Source organism: Raphanus sativus, chromosome 2 (genome assembly GCF_000801105.2).
Source record: "Raphanus sativus cultivar WK10039 chromosome 2, ASM80110v3, whole genome shotgun sequence".
NCBI classification, from domain to species: Eukaryota; Viridiplantae; Streptophyta; class Magnoliopsida; order Brassicales; family Brassicaceae; genus Raphanus; species Raphanus sativus.
In genome coordinates, this window is record NC_079512.1 from 25131469 (window position 1) to 25149029 (window position 17561).

General features: G+C 32.9%; 3 protein-coding genes across 3 annotated transcripts; 2 read left to right on the forward strand and 1 right to left on the reverse strand.

Moving 5' to 3' along the window:
• The first annotated feature begins 3674 nt into the window (after nucleotides 1-3674).
• Nucleotides 3675-6622, forward strand: LOC108843114 (probable cytokinin riboside 5'-monophosphate phosphoribohydrolase LOG6). Its single transcript, XM_057002735.1, has 7 exons — nucleotides 3675-3925; nucleotides 4244-4341; nucleotides 4433-4463; nucleotides 4569-4668; nucleotides 5932-6002; nucleotides 6101-6244; nucleotides 6360-6622. The coding sequence occupies exons 1-7, from the start codon at nucleotides 3785-3787 to the stop codon at nucleotides 6384-6386; spliced, it is 612 nt and encodes a 203-aa protein (XP_056858715.1). The 5' UTR covers nucleotides 3675-3784; the 3' UTR covers nucleotides 6387-6622.
• Nucleotides 6623-7486: 864 nt separating this feature from the next.
• LOC108843113 (isocitrate dehydrogenase [NAD] catalytic subunit 5, mitochondrial) lies at nucleotides 7487-9861 on the forward strand. Its single transcript, XM_018616212.2, has 7 exons — nucleotides 7487-7762; nucleotides 7835-8155; nucleotides 8240-8401; nucleotides 8530-8604; nucleotides 8826-8935; nucleotides 9026-9098; nucleotides 9390-9861. Exons 1-7 carry the CDS (start codon nucleotides 7565-7567, stop codon nucleotides 9579-9581), a joined length of 1131 nt encoding a protein of 376 aa, XP_018471714.2. The 5' UTR covers nucleotides 7487-7564; the 3' UTR covers nucleotides 9582-9861.
• Nucleotides 9862-12381: 2520 nt separating this feature from the next.
• On the reverse strand, nucleotides 12382-12908 carry LOC130498646 (auxin-responsive protein SAUR50-like). The gene has a single exon (XM_056992174.1). It carries the CDS (start codon nucleotides 12864-12866, stop codon nucleotides 12531-12533), a length of 336 nt encoding a protein of 111 aa, XP_056848154.1. The 5' UTR covers nucleotides 12867-12908; the 3' UTR covers nucleotides 12382-12530.
• Between the last annotated feature and the right edge of the window lie 4653 nt (nucleotides 12909-17561).

Here is a 17561-nt window from a genome sequence, read left to right on the forward strand (position 1 = left end):
GTCTCAAGCCTCTATACTGTTGCTTGTATATAAGTCATAACCTTCATGTTCTCATTGCTTAATCTTTCCGTTTTTCTGGTTCTTCTCTGTTGCTATATGTCTGATTTTGATACTGATTTTGACTCTTCTCTTTCCTCTTGTTATCATCTTCCACAGGTCTTCAGAGCTCTCTCTCTCTCTTCTTTGCCGCAGCTCTCCCTCTCCCTCTCTCTCTTCTGTGTTTTGGTAAGATTATTTACTGCTTGCTTATTGATACTGGATGTTCTTTACTGCTTGCTTATTGAGATGGTTGTTTGAGCTGACTTTAGAGCCATGACTTGTTTCTCTGCTGTTTAGTGTCCCCATGTGATTGTACATGGCTCAGGGTTTACTTGACTATGATGCTGATGATCAAGATTTTTTAGAATGGGAAAATGTTGATGTTGGAGCTCAGGGTTTACTTGACTATGATGCTGATGATCAAGATTTTTTAGAATGGGAAAATGTTGATGTTGGAGTTGAAGAAGCTCATAGTGATGGTGAAGAAGAAGAAGAAGAAGAAGAAGGTGATGATGACGCCGACGCCGACGCTGACGCTGACGCTGAAACCGGCGGCAACCAAACGAACAGGGCTATAATAAATTTTTTATAATTATAAAAATAAATTATATAATATTTCGAAATTAAAAATATCATATTTGAATATATTTATTTTAGTGATGATTTATGACTTATTACCATATTCCACAAAGTTTACCAAAAATATAAATTAATATTAAATATAATATATGAGTTATTGCCATATTCTAAAAATATTTCCAAAAAAATTTATCAGCATTAAATGTAATTGTCCATGTCATATTTAACCATATGACATGTCATCAATCTTAATAGCCACGTCATAATTTTTTTGTGAAAACGATTGCAGAGAAGACATGTGGCAAATCACTTCTCAAATATAGACTAAGGGATGTCATATTTAACCATATGACATGTCATCAATCTTAATAGCCACGTCATAATTTTTTTTGTGAAAACGATTGCAGAGAAGACATGTGGCAAATCACTTCTCAAATATAGACTAAGGGATTTGTTGAATTATGTCCAAAAGCCCATATTTAAAACAATAAGATAACTCATTTTCATACAAGTAAACCTAATTAAGGTAATCTCCCAAGCCCAAATGGCATGTACTACTAGTAATCATATAAAGGGACTCCGATTATTATCTTTTATATACTCATCATATACACAGATTTAGTTTTTATTAGGATAAGCATCCAGCATCGTGCTGTTCGAGTTCAGTTGAGATTTAAACCCCACCCAAATATTTATAAATTTTGTTGTAGTTTTGCTTTGCATCTTTGCTTGTTGGATTCAGGTTCGAATATCCATTTAAACTATGTAAACAAATTAAGATTTCCAATATACTTAAAGTTTTTAAACTCCAAAAATAAAATAATAGACATCACATAAATTTAATTTGAATGATATATGCTTAAATATTTAAAATTAACATGAAAATCGGTTCGGTAAATATATTTAGATGAAAATTAATAAGTTTTAAAGTATTTCTGATGTTTTGAGTATTTTGTATATTTTTGGATATTTACTGTTAAAGCTATTTTCAACTATTTTGAATAATTCCAAACATTTTTGACTATTTTAGATATCAAATCTAAACTAATTAGTCTAGTTATATATATTTGTGATTTAAGTATTTACGGGTGTTCGGAATATTTTTTTTTTTTTTGCAAATGTGTTCGGAATATTTTGGTCGGATTCAGAATTGATTATTTAAATAAAAAAATTTTAGGTCCACTTAAATATTTCAGCAATTTCAGTTCAGGTTTAGTATAAGTTTTTTTGGTTGGGGTTTCGTTCGTTTTTTTTTTCTATTTTGGGTTCGAGTATTTTTTTCTGGCCTAAGTTTTTATTCTTGATATATGATATATCACCCATTGAAAACAAAAAGGTCCAGAGCTGCTTGCTTCTAAGTTTTTTTTTGCAAAAACTTCTCTTAGTTTCTGAATACTTTGGGAGGTCGATTAATGAAACCATAAGTTTTTTAAATGAAAGAGGAAGAAGATTAGGCTTGACGATAAAGGTTGACACTAGATTAAGCGATGTTTTTAAAATTTATTTATATATATTGATTAAGAATGATGCAAACGTTTAGTTTTTGCATTTATTGGTGATACATCATCACTCTATGCATGCAGTCATAAAATATGGTTATCTTGAGGAAATATTTTTTATCAAATTACCAAGCTGAAGATAGATATATAAATGCCTCAAAGATGAGGATAAGGATCTTCCCATTTTAAATTTTAACCTGTCTTTGGAGCTTTACGAACTTTCTACTTTGTATCCAACTACTTTTTTCGAAGTCGGCTGAATGATCCATAATAATCGGATGGTTTTATAAGTAGTAGATGGACAACCGATATGAGTATTGGTTTATTCGCTCTATAAGTAGATAAACAGATTTAGACCGACTAATTAATCAAGTGAACTATTTAATGTAAGTTGATTTATTGATTGGTTTTCAGTCAGTTGGTTTTTATTTCAAGAAAGCATACAACTGATATCATGTTAACGGCTTGAAGAAAAAATGGTTTTGACTATAAACGCGAAATTGGTTTGTTTTAGATTTATTCATAACTGGTTTCGAATCTAGAAAAAAATATGTCAAATCAATTTTATGTCAAATCAATTTCAACCATCACAAGTTTTGGGAACTTTTGCTTACAATTTTATGTTTTTTCTTATTTGTGCAGTGACAAATTTGGATTATGGATTAGGAGAGACAACATGTTGCTTTTGCAAAAGCAAAATCCGTCGTATTAACGTGACACTATAGCAAAGGCTTATCAATGGCATAGTGATAAATCCGTCGTATTCGTGTTATAATAAATTGGTAATTTTACCAGGTTCTCATTTTGCCACGTACTATAAGTTATATAACCCTCTTTGGTTAATCTCTGCTATTATTGGTTCATCTAATTTATTAACCGATATTTGGAATACTTTACTTGGGTTAATGTAAATTGCAAAAGCGACTATCTTTTTGTAGAGCATTAGCCGACTAGCGACTACTATATTGTAATAGCGACTTATGTGAACAGAAACATGATAGGAGGACAAGTTTTCCAGGAGATACTACATTCTTAGTCGGGGCCATGCAAATAACTATTCTAGTTCTTGGGAATATGGATAAATATGAAACTTTAAGAAAATATATTTACCGGATATATATGTGTAATGAAGGATATAGTACATATTTGATCTAGACATTTTTCACTTATCTAACATTTTGCTACAGAAAATTTGATTACATAATAATTTAAATAACTGCCTATCGCAAAATTTGTATAATTGATGGGAAACAGATCCAAAAGAATGTATGAATTGCTGTTTCATTATAGATAGTTAATACAGACGAAATAGTCACCAACTTATAAACCAAAGAATAGAGAAATAGTTCATCGCTTCACTCTTGTGAGGGCCACTCTGGGATTGTGCTATTAGTTAGAATTTTGTTGAAAGCAAGAAAAAGCAAAGGCCAAAAAGTGGTATACACGAATGGCCACGTTTCTCACGTGCCTAGTTAAACTCTCTCACTAATTTCAGAAGGAAAGAGATCCACGTTATTATAACAAAAAAAGCAGAACGTAAGAAAGGATTGTAATAGAAGAAGAGAGAGGTAACATTTATAGTATTTGTCTATAAAAGCAACTATTCCTTTTGATCTCATAAGAATCAGTAACAAACTTTTAGAGAAAAGGTTTGGTCGACTTTGACAATGGAAGATGCAGGGGAGAAAATTAGGGAGATGGCAAATGAACACAGTTCAAGGTTTAAGAGCATTTGCGTCTTCTGTGGGAGTAGCAATGGCAAGAAAGCTAGTTATCAAGATGCAGCCATTGATTTAGGCAAAGAATTGGTAAAATAATAATGCACACTATATCTATTTTATTATTTCTTTCTTTCAACTTTCACCGATGAGATCTCTTTATATTTTTGAAGAAATTATTTCATTTTTATTACGAGAATGTTTATTGTTTTAAAAAATGTAAATGTTTATATTTGTTATACGTTCATCTGGTTTTGTGTTAAAACTTTGCCTTTATAGCATCTGTAGGAACAGCTTGAGGGTTTAAAACGAAGAAGCTTGAGTTCTATAAAAGTTTAGACGTCAGTTATAGTATTTTTTAAAAATAGGAAAAAGACAAAGTTTAGGTTTCGAAACTTTGATTGTCAGGTGGCGAAGAACATTGATCTTGTGTACGGTGGAGGGAGCATAGGTTTGATGGGTTTGGTCTCTCAAGCTGTTCATGATGGTGGTCGTCATGTTATTGGGTAATTAATAAACTGCGTTATAATTACATCACTGATTATTTTTCTTACCGATGATAAAAATAAATGTATGGTTTTTAATCCTGTGATGTAGAGTCATCCCAAAGCTCCTCATGGTGCAAGAGGTACGCACTGATTTACTTACTTAATTATGAGAAAATGGGAGGAGTAATGATAATGGTGATTTAATAATTGCTCTTTGTCTACTTATTTCTCACCAAAAAAAAAAGATTACTGGAGAGACAATAGGAGAAGTGAGGGAAGTTGCAGATATGCATCAGCGGAAAGCTGAGATGGCTAAGCATTCTGATGCATTCATTGCTTTGCCTGGTAAATATTATCTCTCTAAGCTCTTTCTTTTTTCTTTATTACAATTAATATCATTTATGAAAACATTTTTGATAAACCTTTCCACTAAACTTTGAGTTACAATGTATGATTCTGAAATGCTCATAACAAGACATCCATTTTTCCTTTATGGATTCGGACTCACGTGTTTACACATGTATTAAGTACTTCCTCTGTTTTTTAAAGATGTATGTTTTGATGTTTTCACACATATTAAGAAAACACATTAACTATACATTATTTTTAGAAATTATCAAATTCCAATGCATTTTAATCAATAGTCTTTCAATAAATTCAATTAATTTTATTGAAATTTGCAATTTTTGTATAGAAAACATAAAAAATACATCTTTGTGAAACAATTTATTTTTCTAAAACATCTATCTTTAAAAAACAGAGAGAGTATTAACTAAAATATAATATGAATGTAATTTTAATCATTGTTATTATTGATAATTTTGATGATGATCTGTGAGTATATTCCAAAGTTAGTTTGAATTTATGTTCAGATTTTTTTTAGTTAAATTAAATAAACATACGTGATTCTTAGTGTTCACTGAATTTCATGAAAGTGAATTACTAGTTAGATGTGTGGTGTTTTGTGTTTTTCCTACATTTATGTATTAGTGCTTTATTGTTTTGTCATTATACATAACACTTTTCTTTAAGAAGTGCGTTTAATGATATGTAACATGTGGTTGATATGATACGTGGAAGATCCAAGGAGTCAAATAATTAAAAGAATCACGATAAATAGTTTTAAAATATAGTGAATTTTCTTTTTGATCCATCAACATCAGGCCTGATCAACATCCCAAAGCAGTGAAAACTTATATGTCGACGACAAGGACACCTCTTTCTTATCCAATTAGAGATATTTCTGTGTTGTTAAATTGTATCTAAATATTTAGATTTTTGAAAAGAAATGACAGAGATCATATCGTTATAGTTTGCATTAATTTGTTTTTTCCTTTTTGGGTTTGCCACATAAATTTAATATAACTGTTATATAAAGTTAGCAGAGCGAATATTTGGAGAGGGACAAATTAATAAGTGTAGCAATTTGTAGTGATCATCACTAGTGCACTAACATTTGACCTTTGACTTTAAAAGTACCAAAGAGAAGAAGAGGATGTTGACTCTACTCTAAGAGTTCAAAAATTATAGTAAAAATAAAAATATTATCTACCAAATTTTACTGTTCGAGGCACTTTACAAGTTAAAGCGAGTCCTCACTGTCATCAGGTGGCTCTGGTACACTAGAGGAGCTACTTGAAGTGATAACTTGGGCACAACTTGGAATCCATGATAAACCGGTGTGAAAACCGGGATGGTTTGTAATATGTATATATAGACAAATACCAATATTAACCGATTAATTGATAGTATTTGAGATTCTTTTTTTTCCTTGCAGGTTGGTTTATTAAATGTTGATGGATATTACAATGCTTTGCTATCATTCATCGACAAAGCTGTCGAAGAAGGCTTTATTCTTCCAGCCGCTCGACATATCATCGTATCCGCGCCAACCGCAAAAGAGTTGTTTGAGAAATTAGAGGTGAACCCGATAGAAGTTACAAAGTTACATTTAATAAGCCACTAAATAGAATATGCAAGTTCAAGATCAGTTTAACAATATTACAATACTGATCAAGTTGATTGGTTTATTGCAGGAATACGTGCCTCAACATAACAAGTAGACACATCAAATTTGAGTTCCGAGACTATTCATATATAATGAAACGTCTTAGCAAAAGAAAATATATAATGAAACGTCTTAAAAAGTTGATATTTTCCGATGCTTCACGATTGGTCATTTCTTATTAAATCAAAGTTCTGATTGAACTAGAGAGTATAAAATGTAAATATGTTTTCTGAATTTGATTCACGTAACTTACGCAGTTACGCTTCATGCTTTGTAATATGCTAGTATAAAGTAAAGAAAAAGTACTATAAAGTACGTAGTGCATTATGTTGAAACTTTAGTGAATCTATATTAGTAGGTAATCAATACGTATATAATATCAAACGTAAAATGTTTGTTGTGTTTGAAGATATGTAAAATGATAAGACAAAAGTTTCCATTTAGACTTCTGAGTATATAGTATATAGATCAAATCGATCGATTAATTTTACGTACAAAAAGAACAGTATATGAGCAACCACTTTCTCAGAAGTCCCGAGCCGACCAACTTGAAGTGTTCAAATAAAATCATAGCACAACATTCCTATGTCTTCTTCTAAAATAGCCTCGAAACGATCTTATTCTCGTTGTCTCCACGAAAGAACTCTAAGAACTTTAAAATAAAACCACAAAATAAAGAAAAGCAACTTGATTAACCGAAAACATTTGTTGCATCGAACCAGTTAACTGAACAATTAGCGAGTCTGATTCCTAACTGACGAGGTCGTCGGTTTGAATTGTTAAAATCTCTTGAACCACGTCTCATTGAGAGGCTGATACACTGATACTAAGGTTGTGTACGGTGATGTAACATGAATTGTACATTCCTCTTTTTTTTTTAATGAATGTTAAAACGTTATTACATCAAGGTTGTTCATTCATTCAAACAAAGTATTGGGCATCATTACGTATGTTGTTTAATAAGATGTCACTGTTGCATGTACAATAAGGTCAACATATGAATCTACTACCCTCGTTATTGGGCTAATGTAGAAACAAAAAGAATTATCTATACTGGGCCTTGGGTTTTCAAGAAGACACTTCGTTCCGCTGTTTATATGAGCGTACAAACTTCATGCCGTTTTTTTACACCAGTAGTAAGAAAGATTCAATATTCGCCCAACGCAGACTCGAAAATATCTCTGTTTCGAATAGTTTCGTTTGCTGCGTCGTCCCCTTTGGTGCTTTGAAGAGATGACCATGGCAGCAACCTTCGCGAAACGCCTGATCGGAAGCCGATCGAGCCAGATCCTCGGAGGGGCTGCGAACTCCACCTCAACCGCGGCCACTTCCGTCGCCAGAGCCTTCTGCTCGTCATCCACCACTCCAATCACCGCAACCATGTTCCCCGGAGACGGGATCGGTCCCGAGATCGCCGAATCCGTCAAACAGGTTCGATAGGTTAATACATAAATCGTTGATTTGTGTGGAGAATTCACGTCCGTTTTGTGGTGATGATTGCAGGTGTTCACAACGGCTGGAGTGCCGATAAACTGGGAAGAACACTACGTGAGCACAGAGATCGATCCGAGGACGCAGAGTTTCTTGACCTGGGAGAGTCTCGAATCCGTGCGTAGAAACAAAGTCGGTTTGAAAGGTCCGATGGCTACTCCTATCGGGAAAGGTCACCGTTCTCTGAACCTGACTCTCAGGAAAGAGCTGAATCTGTACGCCAACGTTAGGCCTTGCTACAGTCTCCCTGGTTACAAGACTCGTTACGACGACGTGAATCTCATCACCATTAGGGAGAACACTGAAGGAGAGTACAGTGGGCTCGAGCATCAGGTTTGATGGATTCTGGTTTAGTTCTTTTGTTAGAATTGATTTTTTCTGATTTTATGGACTGGTTGGTGTTGTTTGTTAATTTAGGTTGTTAGAGGTGTGGTGGAGAGTCTTAAGATCATTACGCGTCAGGCGAGTTTGAGAGTTGCGGAGTATGCTTTTCACTATGCTAAGACTCATGGAAGAGAGAGGGTTTCTGCTATTCACAAAGCTAATATTATGCAGAAAACTGATGGTCTTTTCCTCAAGGTCTTTGCCCCTTTTTCATAACCTCCAAGGATAAAATTTTAATATCTTCTTATTAAGGAGATCTGTTGTATTATGATCATTAGCATCTGCTTAGTCCTTCTTTACCAACGTTTTATTTGTTATTTCAGTGTTGTCGTGAGGTTGCTGAGAAGTATCCTGAGATAACTTACGAAGAGGTTGTTATTGACAACTGTTGTATGATGGTAAGCTACGACTCCAATTCTACCATTTTTTTTTTCATTTTTGTTGAGTTAATTAGGTTAGTAATTTAGTTTGCATTGCAGAATCTGGAAGCTAGATTTCCCAATTACTTTGCTTTGACTTCGGTTTTAGCCACTAATTCTATTTGTGGAACAAGTCCATTCTTACTTAATAGTGTATATTATGGAATATGTGAATGATAATATTGAGATATGCCCTGCAGCTTGTGAAAAACCCAGCACTGTTTGATGTATTGGTGATGCCAAACCTCTACGGTGACATTATCAGTGACCTGTGTGCCGGACTGGTGGGAGGACTAGGATTGACTCCAAGGTGAAACATTGCTTCCTTCATCTTAATTAAAATTTTGTACGAAGGTAATGAGCTATTTATCTTATTGCCTTATATTATACTTTGGGGCAGTTGTAATATCGGGGAAGATGGTGTAGCCCTAGCTGAAGCAGTTCACGGTTCTGCACCTGATATCGCTGGAAAGGTTAGTCCCTAAACACTTGATCATTCAAATTTCGTAGATGCTGTCACCAGATATTTTCATTGCTACCAAGTGAGAAAGTAGGATAAAAAAGCTGATACAGATAGAATATTAAATGAACATTCTCAGTAGTTTTCTGCTTTTTCTTGGTAGCATAGTCAGATGCTTAGTCTCGGCATGAGTTAATCCATGTTTCCACTGTTGAAAGATTAGAAGATGATTTTAAAATGCCTCAGTACGATACGATTTATTGAATATGGTGTTCTTCTTGTTTTGGGGGTAAATGATGCACAGAACTTGGCGAACCCAACAGCGTTGCTACTGAGTGGAGTGATGATGTTACGTCACCTGAAGCTGAACGAACAAGCAGAACAAATCCACAGCGCAATCATCAACACGATAGCGGAGGGCAAATACAGAACGGCAGATCTTGGAGGTACTTCAACCACCACGGAATTCACAAAGGCAATCTGTGATCATCTCTGAACACATATCGTAAAGAAATCTCAATTCTTTATCGAATCTTCCTTTGAGGCTTAAGCCTTCTTTAGCCTCTGAGATTCTTCTTTGATTCCCTCGTTTTTCGATCAGAATAAAAAAACAGGCATTGGCTTTTGAAGTAAACCTCTGTTTCTGCCTCCAACACGATTTTAAATTTTCTCTCTGCCGCAAGTAAAGATTCATAGCACAGGAACAGCTGTGTGTTTTCTGTAATCAATCAGAAGAGTTTTGTTTTTCTTGCTTTAATATATTACCAACTTGTCTATGTTCTTCACATCAAACTTGTTAGTATAATAAATCAAAATTGAATGAAATGGCATAATTGGATCGGACCACAAAAAGAAGCAGAGCCTGCCGACAGAATGATCTTTAGTTAAAAATGATACCAAAGCTAATAATATTATGCCGTTGGTGTACCCAACTAACTTCTGGCCAGCTCTATGATTATAAACACTCAACTCATAGGGCTTCACACTCACCTGTCACCACTAAACCACTTGCGGCTCCAAACACAAGATATGAATCTAGTTCTGATATTTTGATTTGGGAAAATTGTCTTTTAAATCCTGAACTTTCAAATTTGGTACAAAAAAAGTCTGAACTATTGCTTGGACTATTTAAAGCACAGACTTATTTTGACAAACCGTTTAAAGCCTCAAATTAATTTGACTAATCCATATTCAATACGTCGTTATCTCGACTAACGACACGATTAAACGGGGTTAATTTCCGTTTACTGTTCCCGTTAAACCTAAGCTACGTCGTTTTGAAATTAGAAAAATCCCTAAATTTCTATCTTCTCAAAATCGCAATCCCTAGCTTCCCAAATCAAAAATACAAACTCTCTCGATTTCAAGATGAGTTCATCTTCAGAAGAACAATCTGAAGGAGGAGAGCGTGGGTTCCCGACGAAGTGTGAGTGTCTGGAATCCACGCTCTCCTCCTTCAGATTTGTATTTTTGAATTGGGGAATTAGGGATTGCAATTTTGAGAAGATAGAAATTTAGGGGTTTTTCTAATTTCAAAACGACGTAGCTTAGGTTTAACGGGAACATTAAACGGAAGTTAATCCCGTTTAATCGTGTCGTTAGCCGAGATAACGATGTATTGAATATGGTTTAGTCAAATTAATTCGAAGTTTTAAATGGTTTGTCAAAATAATTATGTGCTTTAAATGGTCCAAGCAATAGTTCGGGCTAGGGCTGGGCAAAAAATCCGAACCCGAAAAACCGAACCGAACCCGATCCGAAAAAGTAGCACCGAACTCGAACCGAAATTAATTAAATATCCGAACGGGTTCAAAATTTCGGTATTTAAAGAACCGAAACCGAACCCGATCCGAACCGAAATATTTTGGGTACCCGAATGTATCCGAAATAAATTTATATAGTTAAATATATACATTATTTTTATATATAATGTATATTAAAAATATTAAAAATATATAAGATATCTTTAAATTTTCCAAAATACTCGGAAAATATATGCAAATAGTCAAAAGTGAATGTTTAAAATAGCTAAAGTATACTGAAAACACCAAAATAGTTAAATATCTATTGATTTTTTATCCAAATATTCAAAGAAAACCAATTTATATGTTAAATTAAGGTATTTTGACATATATGTTATGAAAATTTATATGTAATATATTATCTTTCTTATAGATTTTGAAAATTTAAAGTATATAATGAATTTTGAAAATTTAAAAACATTTTAAATGGGTTATCCAAACCCGAACCGAACCCGCAAAGATCCGAACCGAACCCGAACCGAAATTTAGAAATATCCGAATGGGGCTGAAATCTTTAACCCCGAAAACCCGAAACCCGAATGGACTGAACCGAAACCCGAATGGGTACCCGAACGCCCAGCCCTAGTTCGGGCTTTTTTTGAACCAAATTTAAAAGTTCAGGATGTAAAAGACAATTTTGCCATTTTAATTTTGTCTTTTTATGTCGCTAATCCTTTCTAGGCGTTTCGTTTAATCTAGTTCTGATTTAACGTTGTGTGTCTTGTAATGGTGTGAAATGATACGACGTCAAGTTGAACAATGCCATTCTCGCCGAGGAAAAACATTTGCCCATGTAAGCATTGCCCTTGCTCGTCACCTCCAAACTTGGCCGTATAACGTTATGCATGTTATCTCCACATGGCTGGGAGCTACCATTTATCTTACACGACTAAATTTCAACAAGCTGCTCTGTTTTGTATAAAAGGTAAAATACTTAACCTGTTGACATGTTTTTTTTTTTTTGCTAAAATTTGGAACCTGTTGACATGTTTATGATATATAGACCCATTTGTTGTCGCTGAAGATGGAAAGGTGACTAAATAAATACCTGTGATCCCTCTCTCAAAGGAGAAGCTTGTTGACACCAACGGCGCAGGTAACCCAAAACTTGGGCTTACTTTACTAGACAGAAATTTCCCTCTCAGTGTGTCGAATAAATATTGATAAATATTAACTGCCGTTTTCTACTGAGATCTCTCACTGTCTCACAGGTGATGCATTTGTGGGAGGGTCCATGTCACAGTTTGTGAAAGAGAAATCGATCGAGGAGTATGTGAATGCTACGCCTCCAACGCGGTGATCCAAAGATCCGGCTGCACTTACCCTGACAAGCCTGACTTCAACTAAATTTTGATATTAGGCCTAGCCTGATCAGTTTTGTGATATCTTCCAAATAAAAACAAGTATCTTTGATTCAAGAAACTCTCACGCAGAGAGTTTTTTTTCTTTTGGATTTTTGATCACCTTTGTATTTAATATCATCATATCACTATATATGAAGAAAAACCATATCCATATATCAGCTGCTAACAAAAAAATAGCTCATATTACAAGAGTCTTCATTAATTCTACATGTATTTCAAAAGGACCGTCTTACATCAGCAAAAAAAAAGAAGAAAAAAACTTGAATCAAAGACTCATCATCAAGACCATGAATTACGGGGAGAAGCGTTTTGGAGGACCTCAAGGAAGATAGTTTCGTCGCAAGCGATACAAAGCTTGGAATCTCCCGAAGTGAAATCATCGTAAACATCGTCTTTTGATTGATCAAGCAAAGCCCTGATGATAGGATCGTGAAGCAGCGTGATTTTGATCACGAACCTCTTGTAACTCTCCTCTTCTTTACCTACGTACACCACTAGGTGTCCCTTTGGTACGTCGTGTGGTATGTGAGGTTCCTCCGCAGCGGCCTTATGCTTGGCTGCTCTGCTAGACATTTGCTTCCATGCCTTTGTGATCAGCTTGCTCTTCTTCATCATGTTTGTGGGAGAGAGATGAGAGATGAGAGAGAGAGCCGTTTTAGCTAGTGTGAGATTTTTAAAGAGGTACTAGTGTCGTACGGGTATATATACACAATAGGTCCACTATCTATTTTTGTGTGTATATATTACATGGATGAATAAGTACGGTTAATGATATGTCTGGACCATCATTAGAAAAAAGAAGAAGATATGTTTGGACCATCTCGTCGTTTTTTTCAATAATACATTATCCACATTAGTTACTTATCATGAACTGTATATTGTTTGGACCATTCAGTATATACTCATACTGTTATACTACCAAGAAATATATCAGATTAATATGTCGAACGTAGTTAAGATATTTTGAACATTAAATATGTGTTAACCTGATTATAATAGTTCTTTTTTACGTTCAGATGATCGATGATATATATGATCAATTATTGTAATTTGAGGGATTGGTTTACCAGGACGACTGTAAGTAACTATAGACAAAGTACTTGACTATTTTTGCTGGTGAGGGACAATTTAAATCGTACTTACAACATTATCATATCATATGACATCTACTTAGAATCAGAAACTAAAACAAAGATTTGTGTCATTTATCATGTCAACTACGGCCATGCTGTACTTTGGCATACAAAATCGTACGAACATGGATCTTCCCTTCCCCAGTGGACTCTCCCTTTAATAATTGGAATAATTGCTTCACTTGGTTTTATTATTGGGTTTGTGTATTTTTAATTTTTATCGGCATGGCATATTGGCACTCAGCAATTGGGCAGCTAAAGATAATATTAATCTATATGTGTGTGTTTGCCCATAATACACACAGGAGACCGTAAATGCTGTACACGCATCTCCGCTAATAGACGAGTATGCTTAGTGTGGTAGAGTCGCTTTAATTAGGTTATTGTTCATTTTGAATCATTTTGAAAATCCAATTTAATATCAACATTTGATTTTGGTACCACTTTCATTAAAAGTCAAACAAACAACGTTTTAATCCAAATCAGATGCAGACAAACTATATATGTATGCAAATATGTTCAATTGGTCCTCCTACATATATTTTCTAAAGTAAGAAATAACATAATCTAATACTATATTATATTATATAGTACTATTCTATGCATTGTCAACTAGTTGAAAGTTCATACCTGCCTATCATGTAATTCATATAATTTTGTGTAATTTTCATTATCTAGTTCATAGACAAATATTTTTGTTTTTTTCTAACGTTGATCTACGTTTAACTATATATCATCTAAACGATCGTATAAAAATCCACTGCTGACCAAATTACTTGCACTATGTTAAATATTTTTTGTAAATTTTTGTTCTATAGTTTTTATTAATAAATCGCTTTCTCTAAAACTTAAAACATGGATTTTATGTAATCTACAAGAAATTATGTAATATGAGATTCAAACACTAAATCTGGATATAAAAACTTTTAAACTTTAACTAGTATGATACAGTGCTTTCACATTCTTTCTTTCGTCTTCCAATAGTACGGAGATTCATTTTTCCTGAAGCAGTGAAAAACTGAAATAGAGGGGTCCCATGGTTTGATAAATGTAGGAGAAAGATAAGATCTAAAAGAGATCACAGACGGGATAAGATTCTTGGACAAAGTGCAATTCGATGTAAGTCTCGTTCTTTTTTTTTTTTTTTGTAACAGAATAACTCTGATGTATTCATAAATTCATAATATATACATTAAAAAGAAAATATTTATATTTATATTTATAATTTTCAGTTCAAATAAAAAAGAATACATTTATAAACGGAAGTCAAACCGCCAATGTTATCTAATTCGAACGGCTGATTTGCTTAGTTGGATTTTACCATGGTGGTGTGACACTGGCAATTACCAAAAATCAACTTACTGCTAAAATATCAAAATTATTAAACCGATTAATTAATCTAATCCGAACCAATTTGTAGTGCTGGATTTCACCATCGTAATGTGTCACTGGTGATTACCAAAATTTTAACATACACCTATAGTATTGTATACATCATGGCACCATGGCGTAAGCATTGTTAATAGTGGCAAAAGGCTGTCAACCATTCTATACATTTTTATATATTTTTAACGGTCGACATATCAATATGTTACTTTGTAAAATTTTCTTTTTAAAATGAATATGGTGGATACCTAATATTTTCGCATAACCTTGAGATATTTTACGGAGAAAATGTCATATTTAGAATTGTATACATGTAATATACTAATATTTATATGGTTTGTTACGTTACGTAGTACGTTATCGCGCGTAAACCAAGTGTAGCCTTACGAAACTAAAAAAAAAAACAAAGGGTCTAACCAGACCAAGGAATAAAGAGGAATAATGCATTCCTTAATGTTCCTAACAAATTTTACCATTCATTAGGAATAGTCATTCCTTTTCATTCCTTCTCATTCCTTTTATTGTAGAGAATTAAAGAATAAATTTATTCCTCACCAAATTTGATATAGAATAACCGTTCCTCATCATTCCCATAATTTTATTCCCATCAATTCTTTTCCTTTTTGTTCCTACTATTCCCGAGGTGGTCACCAGTTAGACCCAAAATGTCATTTTCATGCATGCAGGCAGGAATCCAAGAATCCAGACATTGAGTTTTCAGCGAACAAATTGTGAGAACCTTATTTTACTATAACGAGGACAACTGATAATTATAAACGTCTTAAACACATAATTTAAAAATATAATATCGAAACAAATGAAGAACGAATAATTGCAGAATCAAGATGATTAATCTCGTTTCTTAAATCTTTAAATACTCCGTAGTGCGACGGTTTTATAATGCTCAGATTTCTATGATATAACTGTACAAATCTTCTGATATGTATCACTTTATCAAAAGTCTAACAAAATTGGTTTTGTATTACACTTTCAAATATAATATAAAAAATATTAACATAACTATTTAATGTAGGAAAGTGTCACTTTTCTTTTGGTATTGTTCTGTGTATACTTATGTGTACTTAGAATGAGAAAAGCAATGATTATTATATAGTCCACTAACCAAATCTTACGTTTGTCATAAACCAAACCGTAAACGTTGACAATAAAAATAGAGATTCTCATCATAATTATATGGATGTGCATTTAGATGTAAGTTACAAAATCAGAATCAATTTTGCATTCATACTACCTTCACTAATTCACGTTCACCAATTTAATCAGCAAATATATTTTTCTTTATTTTATTCAAACTTTATTTACCACAAAATTTTATAATAAAGACAAACAAATTAAGTAAAGACTTGACTAATAAGTCTGATTTCTTTATTAATTTCTGGATCCATTTACCAAATTCAAAATCCGAAATTTAGGTTTGATACAAATATCTTTCTTTCTCATTGTAAACAAAGTTTTAAACTTTGTTTTATTTTCTCCATTATATATATAAGAGGACTCTCACATCATATTTCTAATATGAATATCTTATAAATACTTCAACATTAAATTTTCATTTCTCATTCAAATAGACTGCACATATGATTACACTATTTTATAATGTCAAACAATTCAGTTGTTCCGACGAATGTATTCGCCCGAAAACTTACCAAAAATGGTCTAAAACCATTTCGTCTAAAACGAGTTTTAACAATCTCTCACATGAATAAAAATGAATAAAAATTAAATTAAACTTAACTTGGAGCGTCGACTCACAAAATCCATTTACAGCCACACCATTTGATCGACAAATTGTTTATAACTATGGTATATTTCACCTTAGATTAAAGAATTGCAGAGTTGATATATTTAATCTATTTCCTTAAATCTTTAAATGTCTCGTACTGTGACGGTTTCATAGATCAGATTCCTAAGATACAACTGCATCATTATTTCTGTTTACCATCACCGAAAAACAAAATTTATCGAACATAATTTTATGTTGCACTCCCAGACACAAAATAAAAAAATAAACATAACTATTTCATAATGAGAAAATTATTTTCTTATTCGTATAAATGTGTGTGTTTTCTATAATGCTACCAAGCCTTTTATAGAAAATAATGAGAGACACAATTTCAATTTTCAACATAAAATGAAACTTTCGTGGTGCACTAGTATAGACTTTAATTCTTGTCAATTAGTATGTGAATTTATTTCACATTTTGACCAAGAAATTAAAGAATAAAATTATTATTGTTTGACCAATTCAAACAAAATAATTTACTTTAAAATGATTTTATAAAGATATTTTATCAATATAGATCATCATATATTTGGTTTATAAAGTAAAGTTAATGAAAATAAAGATGAACTAACAAATCAAAACCCAAATATCTAATGCGTGAATTTGCTATTTATATAAATTTCTCAAATCACACACATTAGATATTCATTTCTCATTCAAATAAAAATTCATTTTGACATATAAACATATTATTCATAATTTTCAAAAAATAGTTCCAAAACAAATGCCCTTAATTGATTTTTCCTTTAAGTAGAAATAAGAATATATTTTCAAAAGGGCAAATTATCTGGTCTTTTTAAGTAAGAAAATTAAGTAAAAATCTCCAGTGACAGAATGTGTCTTTATCTATGCATGATACAACGATTTGATCGATCCGTACATTATTGAGTTCAGTACTAGTCAGTTGATTGGCCTAGTGTCATTTTCATGTCACCAAATCTCTTATTAGTGTAATATTGACTTCCATGAAAATCAGTGGTACAAAAT

Bases quoted from the DNA above. Each gene is read 5' to 3' on its own strand.
- LOC108843114 (XM_057002735.1), top strand. From the start codon at position 3,785: ATGGAAGATGCAGGGGAGAAAATTAGGGAGATGGCAAATGAACACAGT. The intron at 4,669-5,931 runs GTAAATATTATC...CACTGTCATCAG, and splicing joins TGCATTCATTGCTTTGCCTG to GTGGCTCTGGTACACTAGAG. The intron at 6,003-6,100 runs GTGTGAAAACCG...TTTTCCTTGCAG, and splicing joins TTGGAATCCATGATAAACCG to GTTGGTTTATTAAATGTTGA.
- LOC108843113 (XM_018616212.2), top strand. From the start codon at position 7,565: ATGACCATGGCAGCAACCTTCGCGAAACGCCTGATCGGAAGCCGATCG. The intron at 8,156-8,239 runs GTTTGATGGATT...TTGTTAATTTAG, and splicing joins ACAGTGGGCTCGAGCATCAG to GTTGTTAGAGGTGTGGTGGA. The intron at 8,605-8,825 runs GTAAGCTACGAC...TATGCCCTGCAG, and splicing joins TTGACAACTGTTGTATGATG to CTTGTGAAAAACCCAGCACT.
- LOC130498646 (XM_056992174.1), bottom strand. From the start codon at position 12,866: ATGATGAAGAAGAGCAAGCTGATCACAAAGGCATGGAAGCAAATGTCT.